Source organism: Cheilinus undulatus, linkage group 4 (assembly GCF_018320785.1).
Source record: "Cheilinus undulatus linkage group 4, ASM1832078v1, whole genome shotgun sequence".
Taxonomy (NCBI): Eukaryota; Metazoa; Chordata; class Actinopteri; order Labriformes; family Labridae; genus Cheilinus; species Cheilinus undulatus.
The window spans coordinates 45,988,052-45,998,499 of NC_054868.1; the positions used below are offsets into that span (position 1 = coordinate 45,988,052).

At 38.9% G+C, this 10,448-nt stretch overlaps 1 protein-coding gene across 1 annotated transcript in view; it reads right to left on the minus strand.

The window, feature by feature from the left end:
* The window catches only part of trip10b (thyroid hormone receptor interactor 10b), a 46,427-nt gene extending 36,279 nt beyond the window's left edge, over nt 1–10,148 (minus strand). Inside the window, exon 1 of the mRNA XM_041784591.1 lies at nt 9,815–10,148. Coding sequence (XP_041640525.1) covers nt 9,815–9,838 — 24 coding nt within the window. The 5' untranslated portion in view covers nt 9,839–10,148. The remainder of the gene's footprint in view (nt 1–9,814) is intronic.
* Between the last annotated feature and the right edge of the window lie 300 nt (nt 10,149–10,448).

Genomic DNA, 10,448 nt, shown 5'->3' on the forward strand with positions numbered 1-10,448 from the left:
TAAGACCAAGACTAAAAAAAAACAAATAACAGTGATTTACGGTTAGTGTGGTTATCATACAGTTAGTAGATTGGTATGAAATGCTAGCAGTACTAAGCCGATAACATCGCTGGCATAATATCAACATGGCTTAAAAAACTGTATCAGCTGGGGTTCAGGCGGCCTTGTGGTTAGGTCACAGATCATTTATAAACAGATCATTTAACCAATCATTCATGTAAAATTCTCAGTAAATAGATTGTTTCAAAACCTAGAAGTTAATTTCTTAGTACCTTCACTGCGTCACTGCCGGGCATTACTGCTTTCTTCTTCTCCTTCTGTTATTTCATAGCAGTTAGCAAACAGCTTTCAGATTAGCTACAACCACTGTCCCCTAGTCTTACTACATTAAAACTAGGCACTGCTAAAGAATATACATATAGCTATGAATTGATAAAACTGAAGCTGAAGTAAAGCACAGATGCAGTGACTAATGCCGGCTGTACACCAGAGGACTTTGCAAAAACTCTTAAAAGACTAAAAAGACTGATACCTGAGACGCTTTCACGTCTAAAGACAATTTGTTGGCAAGCCGGTCAGTTTTTAGTCTCAGACTAAGATTTTGCTAAGACTTTGGGTCACTAACTACAAGACTAGACTACGATTCCTTCTGAGATTATTTCCCATCACGCATCCGTTAGAAATTCACAACAATTTTTGAGCAACATGTAAAAGGAGATTGCATTTGCGTTAATATCTCTTATAATCCAAAGTTTTTAAAACATTTACATCAAGTAGAAATGAAAGGACAGTTAAACACGAAAGCGACTTTGCATGTTACTGCAACAATCGAGGAATAATCCCGGAAACACTTCAGAATAAAAGTACTGTTTGAAAACGCGAGTCATCTCACCACAGAAACAAACTGATCGGGCTTTTACTTTGAAAATCCCAGTGGTGGTTTACTGTTCCTGTCATGTCAGCCTGGAATGAATGGACAGACAAAGTACACAAACACACAGGAGCCGAGATCTGACTGCAAGTTTTTAATCTCTTTAGTCCTGAGCGGACTTTCAGCAGCTCTAGATTGATCTACTCTCACGTTCATGTTTTGAAGCATGAAGTGACTTAATCTGCTTACGCACAACACCGGCTCCCATTGGTCGTGGATGACAGTTGTGTCACTGAGAAACACAATTTGCATACGACCAGACTTAAGACTTAAGACAATATCAAACATGTTTTATTATTTTTATTATCGCCAAGACTGAAGAAAGACTGCCTGGCTAAAATGGAGTCTTATGACCACCTTACCCCTGACTGAGAAAACGGGAGAGAGCTGCGACTTTAGCAAGACTCCCATGATTTTACTCTTCAGGCCTTCTTAAGCTGCCTGAGGGCATCGTCGGGCAGGAATGAGGATTGACACAACCTTGGTCTTGGTCTGGATGTCCTTGCACACGCAACACACCTCCATACTCTTCTATATATAGACCTCAATCAGACCCAAAGTGGGCAGGACATTCTGTGAATTTCTCACAGCCAAGCTTTAACCCCAAAGTCAAATGGCATGAATGCTAAGCATAACAGAAGCAAGGTTGTCATCTGCCCTAGGATATCACCATAAGCTAGATGCTTGACTTACAACCGGTTAACCACTTGCTAACATCTGATCTTTGTCTGTATAACTGAAGGGCACTCCTTGAAAAAAACTCTGTCTCAGTGGGTCCTTCCTGATAAAATAAAGGATAAATGAGATATTGATTTGAAAAAACTTGGTTGCACAGTCAACCAGAACTTGGTCCAATAGTAAACAGCTGAAACAGGCACGTTGCTGCCTTCCACAGTGGAATCAGACACCCTTTTGTCAATTAATCAATTTCCCGAATGGGTCTGTATGCTGGTAAAAGGACAGCAGACCAGTTAACTGAGCTGTAACTGAAGCTCACCTTGACTGCACATGGTGGTTTCTTCTAATCACCCACAAACTGATCACAGCCCATCCTTATAACTAGGCAATCCACTTAGATACAGCTCCATTCTCACTGATCCCTGAAACACTAGTGTTGATCACACTGCACTGCTGCTGGCAAAGCCTTGCCTCCGCCACCCCGGCCTCCTCCATCCTATCCTAATGCTCTTATTCCACCATCGTATGGGGGGTTTAGCGTCATGCACCCCTGTAAAGCTGCTGTATGCTGCTCAGCTAACCCAGTGAGAATAATGATAAAAATGGAAGAGCCATCAGTGCCAAGTGTGACTGTATTTCAATTTTGAAATAAATGGTTTAATATATGGTGAGAATGGGGTATTCCTGAATCAAATAATATCATTATTGTTTACCATGGATCAAGTCTTGTTACTCTGCAGTTCCCACCCCTATTATTTAGGATAAGTAAGCAAGAATAAAAATGAGAGATTTAGAACAATATAGAGGAAACATTTATTGATTTATTGGTTTTATAAATCAATCATGGTCAATATAATTTGGAATTTTTGACAAAAAAAAACCTCTTTAAAAGTGAAAACAGATTTCTCCAAAGGAAAGTCAATTAAATACAAACATATAATGTAAAATAAGAGACTGCATGAATATTCACCCCCTTTAAGTCAGTATTTAGTAGTCACCTTTGGCTCCAATCACAGCACTGAGTCTGTGTGGACAGGTGTCAGTCAGGCTTGCACATCCAGACACTGCAATTTTACTTCATTCTTTTTTACTCAGCTTTTACTCGGACACTCCAGAACATCCACCTTGTTGTCTTTAAATCTTTTCTGTGTAGCTTTCGCAGTTTGCTTCAGGTCATTGTCTTGCTGGAAAATAAATCTTGTCCCAAGTCGTAGAGCTGCACTCACTCACTCTATCTTTACAAGCCTTTGGGGTCGGCTGCCGAAAAGCATTCCCACATTATGATGCTGCCACTGTCATGCTTCACAATGTGGACGGTGTGTTTGTGGTGATGTGCAGTGTTTGGTGTCCACCAGATATTTGATGGCAAAAAGCAAAATTTTTGTCTCATCAGGCCAAAGAACTTTCTTCCACTTGACCATGGAGTCTCTCACCTGACCTCTAGTGAACTTCAGTCAAGATTTAATCTGACTTTTCTTCAACAGTGGCTTTCTCTTTGACACTCAGATAAAGCTTTGAACGTAGGCAACAGTTGTATGCAGAGTCTCTCCCTGCTGAAGCTTGTAACTCCCTCAGAGTAGATACAGGTGTCTTGTGGCCTCTCTCACTAGTCTCTTTCTTGCACGGCCCCTCAGCTTGTGAGGACAGCCTGATCTAGATTTACACATGTGCCATGTTCCGTCCATTTCTTGATGATGGATCAAACTGAACTCAGAGGGATTTTTTCAATAACCTTTTCTCTGAGTTGGTTGGAATGTTCTTTTGTCCACATGGTGTAATGGTAGCCAGGAATACCGATTAAACAGTGACTGGACCTTCCATACACAAATGTCTTTATACTACAATCTCCTGAGACACATTCACTGCGCTGAGGTAATCCCCATTTCACTAACTGTGAGATTACTGGCACCAGTTGGCTGGCCCTCTGTTGAATTAGGTCAGCCACTTTAAAAGGGGGTGAATATTTATACAGTCACTTATTTTACCTTAAATATTTTTATCTAACTGACATTACATTTTAGACATTTGTTTTCACTTTGACACTGAATATTTTTTGGGTCAAAAAAGCCAGATTATATTAACTTTGGTTGATTTATAAAATCAAAAGAGCATCAAACTGAAAGTTGGAAGACACTGTAGCAGCTGAAAATATACAGAAGTTATCTGATGGCACACTGCATTGAATGTTGACACTCTAGAAATGTACTGTAGGTATGAACCCGTTACAATGATGTACGTCTGAAACAAACTGGCTTGATTTTAAAGTTTTTGGGCATCCTTAAGTTTCTAAAAAAGCAGTCTGTAAGGCCGACTTCAACTAATTCTCATAGAAGTTGTGAAATAGTCACATGGATTTGAGTCCATGTGTTGTATTTGCAACTATATGTTTTTCAGCGCCACAAAAGCATTTAAGAAGAAACTGTTAAGCGTTAAAGGCTTCATTCTTCTGTGATGATTGAACACTTACTCTTGGTTTCACAACTCTGGTCTCCTGCAACATTTCAGCTTCCAGTGCCAAAAACGACTTAAGGAGAAAATCTACATTGATGCAACCTTAACTACATGATAAGCTACTACTAAACTACATAGATTCAAGTTACACAGAGCTTTTGGCTCGAACAATTCTCAGCTGCATTTGCTCCTGTGTGAGCTGCAGTAATTTAAACACACAGTCGAGCATCGCTACCACATAAAAAGCTGTGAGCAGGTTGGTCATGGTCAAAAGTTTGGTCAAATATAAGCTGTTGGAAATCTAAAGTTTGTTAACAGCCATGGTGATGTCTTCTTTTGTGATTAGCCAAAAACTTCAGCTTAAGGCCAAAAATGCAGAAGATATGAGCCTGAACTACAGAACAGTCTGACATTTAGGCTTGATAAATTTCAAAAACACCAGCGATTCTTAGAGGAGCTGCTCTTATCTCTGAATATGACGGTACACAGACAGATTTAAAGCAACCGTTTAAATAAAAGATAAGAAAAAATTCCTGAAATTCCTTGATTCATCTCCAAAGATTTCTCACTTTATTTACCAGATGTCCTGAAATGAACGGCTTTACTTTACTATGATACCTTTGCCTTCCTATGTCTTACGCTCTGACAAGTTTTGGTTTAACCTTCTCTGTAATCCCATTAAACAGCTGTTGATTACATCTTCAAACCAAACCACAAACAGCACCACTTCACTTCTTTTACAACAAACTGAGCGTTAAACAGCCTCACCTCGTCTAACCTCAGAGCTTCAGAGTTAGAGTTACTGTCAAGAACAGTGCATGTCTGGATATTTCTTAATGAGCCAAAAAGACACTATTGAAAAGAAATAGCTAATGCCATTTAAGTATCTGAGTTAAAACTGGAATAGTTTGTCTTCTAGTAGACCTATCCCTTAGAAACAGGGGTGTCAAAATCACAGCGGGGGCTGGATTGTGAATTTAGGTCTAACATGAGAGCCTAACAGGGGCATCATTTGCATCAGAAAAAAAAATAGGGAAACTAACTGGGCACAGATGATAAATGGTTTTCAGATTTTAAAAAGTCAAAATTACAAGTTTAACAGCTCAAAATTTGAGATGAAAGTCAAATTTATTCGTTCAAAAGGTCAAAATACAAAACTCAAAGTCAAAATAATCATTTTAAAGGGCAAATACATGAGATAGAAGTCAAAGTTGGGAGGTTTTAGAATGGAAATATTACATAAAATTCAAACTCATCAGTTTAAAAGGTAAACATGAGTTAAAATTTTGAATTTTGACTCTAAAAGGTCAAAATGTGGGATTAAAAATCAAAGTTAGGAGTTGAAAAGGTCAAACAGTGAGATCAAATTTGAAACGGTTAGTTAAAATGGTCCAAATATGACTTTAAATTCACAACTTTGAATTTAAAAGGTTGAACTTTGATATAAAAAGTTAAAATTGTGAATTTAAAAGGACAAAATATGAAATGAAAAGTCAAACAAAAAATTTGATTGTGAGATGCTAAGTTGAAAATATCAAATGAAAACAAATTCATTTCTTTTCCACATTGCTGACTTTTTATCTAAATATTTTTACCCTTTACTCTTTCTCACTTTCAAAGGTTAAGTTTACATTTTTATACTGTAGTAAATCTGCAGACCTCATACCAGCGGGCCAATTAAAATAGAAATATGATATGATCTTGCGGGCCGTGTACAACAGCACCACGGGCTGGATTTGGCCCCCAAGCCTTGACTTTGACATCCCTGCCTTAGAAAAACAATCTGTAATTCTACTTCATAAAGGAAATTAAGGATTGTACATTTGGGACTGCACACTCAGTCTCATTAAGTCTAATTCTGAGAACCGTTTCCTGTGTAGGCTGTGAATGCAGGATTATAAACATTTCTGTGATGAAGTCAGTGAAACTGTATCTATTTCTATTTTATTTCTATTTCTTCAACTTTTTAAGTGTAAAAAAGCAAAGCCAGTTAGCTTTCATCCTACTGGTTTCAACACATATTTCAGCACAGAAAAACTATTCTATGTAACAGGACTACAACGATTGGTGGATCTTATGACGTCTTCTTTGGGTGAATGAGGAGAATGACTGACCCGCAGCAGCAGCAGAAGACAAGATGATGGAGTACTTTTCAATCTGACAGTCAAAGATGCTGCATTTCAGTTTGATTTAATTCAGAATGCTGACATGTTTAATACAGTTAAAAATGACCAGTATTTCAATCAGCCTTTATAATTATACTACAACATCGTGATGGAAAATTAACTGAGTTACATTATGCCATTTTACTCTTGTATTATTTATATGGATGCACAGCATTGGATTTTTGCTGATATCCGATATGCAGATATTTCCAAACTCATTTCATTAGAGCACCTTGTTCTACAGTAGAAAATACCAAGTGTGTTTTGTGCAGAGAGGCTGAATTAAGCAGAGCTGAGAAAGGAGCCAGGAAGCAGTCTGGTCGCTGTTTAAGTGGGCCTCTTTGATTGTGTAGTGCCCTAGGCAACCACCTAGAGGGACTTTACTGTCACGTGACTCTGATGACATGTGAGTGTCCATTGTGGGTCAGGTGGTGGGGGATGGCGATTAAGAATGAATGAAAACAGAGGAAAGTTAGTACTTTACAGCTCTAAATGGACCTCTAAGATGCAGTTATCATCAGAAAATGTCAGATTCATTAAGCACGATCCTACAATTTAGAAAAAAATGTGTTTTTTCCCACAGCTCTACTGAGCTCAGCCACATGATCTGGATCTCCGAAAAGAGATAAGTTTACCAACATGAGCAAAACTTGACAGACACCAGCTGAGGCAACACAGGCAGGAGTTCAACGTGCTAAACTCTGACAGAACTGTACTGAACCAAACCTTTGAGGAAACAGATCATATGTGAGCATTGTGTGACATCACTCATCCAAGCTTACGAAGGCTTTGTTAACTCCTCCCTGCTGCCGTTTCTCTGTGAGTTTTTTTTTAATTGTATATTTCACTACTTTCTGTGATACAAAGGTAGCTAATTAAGATTTTTTTTTTTCCCCAAGATTTTTTTGGCTTTTCATGCTGTTATTGACAGAGGAGGACAGTGGACAGAATTGAAAACAGGAATGAGAGAGCTGGGGAGAGACATGCGGGAAAGTGCCACAGGCCGAATTGAACCCGGGCCGACTGCGTGCATGGGGTGTGTCTTAAACCACTAGGCCATCTGCAGCACTCCCAGGTTGTTCTTATTTTTGTACTCAGAACACTTGGCATACTCGTAAACAGCTCAAAACATGGCCTCTTGGTAGTGTTTCCCTATGAAGCTAGCAACCACTACTCAACCCCATTCTCTGCTGCTGCTTGATATCATCTGTTGAACTCTACAGTTGTACATTTTGGCGTTATTTAAGCATATAACATATAAGCATATAAACATTTCTACTGATATTTTTATCTGCCAATATCGATAACATGCTGATAATATCGTGCGTCACTAGTTATTTATTATTCTAATGGGGGTGTACGTACCTTAAAGTGGCAACATGTGAATTACACTGTTGCCACTTTACACCAATGTTACCAAATTTGAACCCTTTTTCATCACTTTTCCCACCAATTTTAACACATTTTTGCAACTCAAAACCCATTTTTTGTTCATTTCAAACTCTTTCCTCCACTTTTTTCTGCCTGTTTTTGCCACTTCTAAACCAAATCTTGCAACTCTCTGCCTATTGTTAGTTCTGTTGACACATTATTGTCGCTATTAACACCTTTTACCACTTTTTAAGCCACATTTCACAGTTTGATATGCCCATTTTGCCAGTTTCTGACTATTTCTGCCTCAGCTAACTCTTTTTTTGCCAGTTTATATCATTTTTCATCCCAGTTCATGACATTTCAACCTATTTTTGCCAATTTAACACCATTTCAGCCACTTTTGAATCCCCTTTTACTACTTAATATGCCAGTTTTTGCCACTTTAACCCATTTTTGCAATTTTGTGGTTATTTTTTGCCACTTTTTGTCTAATTTTGGTATTTCATTTTGCTACTTTAAAATCTAATTTCACCACCTTTCCCTCCATTTTTTCCATTATTAACCCATTTTAGCTATTTTTATCATATTTTAATTCTGTTTCTAACAAAAGGATTTACATTTTCAGAGGGCTTCTTACAACAAAAATGAATTAAAATTTGCTTCTTTGATAAGAGTGGTTATCATTCAGGTAAAACATAAAATACCACAGCTTTACTTTACAACGTACCATGATTTTGCAGGCCCCAAGTCTGGCTGGGCCCCAGAAACGATCCCATTTATCCCCCTTATGTGCGGCCTTGTCTGCACATGACTGTTCTTGAATGTGCATGGCTGTGTTAAACCACCTTCAGGTACAGTGGGGGTCCCCGGTTTCTGGCACCTTTATTTTGGGGGTTGTGGGCTGAAAAGGTTGAGAACCCCTGTGCTAGAACACGTCTTGAAAAATCAGCATATTATTGCCAAAAAATCCAATGTTGTGCACCCCTAATTTTCCCATTATTATGCCATGTTTATATATTTTTTACTCTATTATTCTCATGCACTGATTTAAGAGTGTTTTTTTAGTCAATTAATGAATGTCATGTCGTTAAATCAGTGAGTAAACGTGTTTAATAGTTGTGATCTCATCATCAGCCGTAGTAATCGTGAATATGTTTGCCATATTAGAGCAGCCCTACAACACTGCACACAGTATTCTCTCTGCCAGGGTATGAATCACAGGTGATCAGTGACAAGAAGCATTCATTCTGCTCTACTAATCGGTGGTTTTTATATTAACTGGATAACATACAGATAAATCACAAGAATTTGATTTAAACCTAAAAAAAATAGCCTATTTTATGTGAAATTATCCATGGAAAATGTATGTAATTTAAATATAAAGAACATGTTTTCATGTATGAACTATAGTGTATTAATGTAATACAAGTAATGCTTTTTTAAAACCACTTAATTTACATGTGTTCCTTTTTTCTTTAAGTGTTAAGTGTGCTTTGACAACTGACTGCACCTTAAGCAAAAATGCCTCAAATTCTCTGGTTTCTGCCTCTGAAATGTGAGGATTTCCTGCCTTTCTGACTTGTATGAGGTAGTAAACAGGATGTCTTTGGGATTTGGGATACGAGTTAGACAAAACATGGAATCTGGAGACATGTTCTAGCCTAATTTTCTACCTTTCTCTTTCACTTGCACTTTTATCCTCACTGACCCTATGTAGGGTCACTTATGATGATGATGATGATGATGAGGCTGTCTGGCCTTAGGTTTGGGGAACACTGACCAGAGAGAGCCACCGAAAAGCTTTCAACAACTTTGTCACTCTCTCCAACACTTCCTGATGAGTGCTGTCACACAGAAAACTAAAGTTACAAGCATGCATGGAAGCGTAAGGTGACAGAAAGGTGGTGGAGCACGCCTTTAGTCCACAGTATGGAGATAAGGTGGTCGGAGTGGCTCATAAAGCTCCCCTCTCTCCCCTTTAGCTGATGATAAGGTATGCAGCAGGAGTTGCGAAATCCTCCTCTAGCTGCAGCTTTCACAGACACACTCCTGCTGTTGTCTGAAGATTACTTAACCCAGGCCTGCCGTGGAAAAACAGCAGCCCAGTGTACAAACTGTGCAGGCGACAACAATAGCAGGACGAGCTACTTTCACGGGAGGTTGGAGGTATTTCTTTTTGTAATGACTTCTCCTCCGTGTCAGCTGTCAAACTCACCCAAAGATCTGTTCCCCAGTCCATGTCTGCTGGAGAAATCCTCCTTTCTGCCGCTTTGAAGGAAAGAAAAACAAAACAACCAGGTGGTGTCTGGGGGCACAAAGGTAGAAAACTCCTCTTCTCCTTCAAAAAAGATTCCACAAAAACTTTAGAGTCTCGAAAGCGGAGATGGCGGAGGAAATGTGTGGAGGAAGTCTACGCCTTCTCTTTGGCACGGAGGCGGCTGTCCTGTTTCTTCCAGCGAGGGAGAGAAAAAAATGTTCAGGCTCCTTTTCCTGAAACAAGTTTGGGTCCCACAGAGAGAGGTGGAGGCGGGAGGAGAGGGCTGGGAAAAGCTCCCAGCAGCCTCTCTGTTTGTTTTATCTTAAAGAAGCAGCTGGGGGTTATTTTCTCCATAAACGCTCCTGAAACCCGGAAGCTTTAAATAAATACATATAAGCTAGGCTGGAGTCCGCCGTCAAAACATGAATACACTTACGTTAGCGGCTTATCATATGCTAATATGTGGGGAAATTCACTTATGTGAATCAGTCGATTTTTTTATATTTGAAAAGCCCTGGATAAATCAACACCCAAAGGCTGAAATAGCTCACCTATTTGGCTTTTGAAACAGTATGACTCTTTTGGTAGAAAT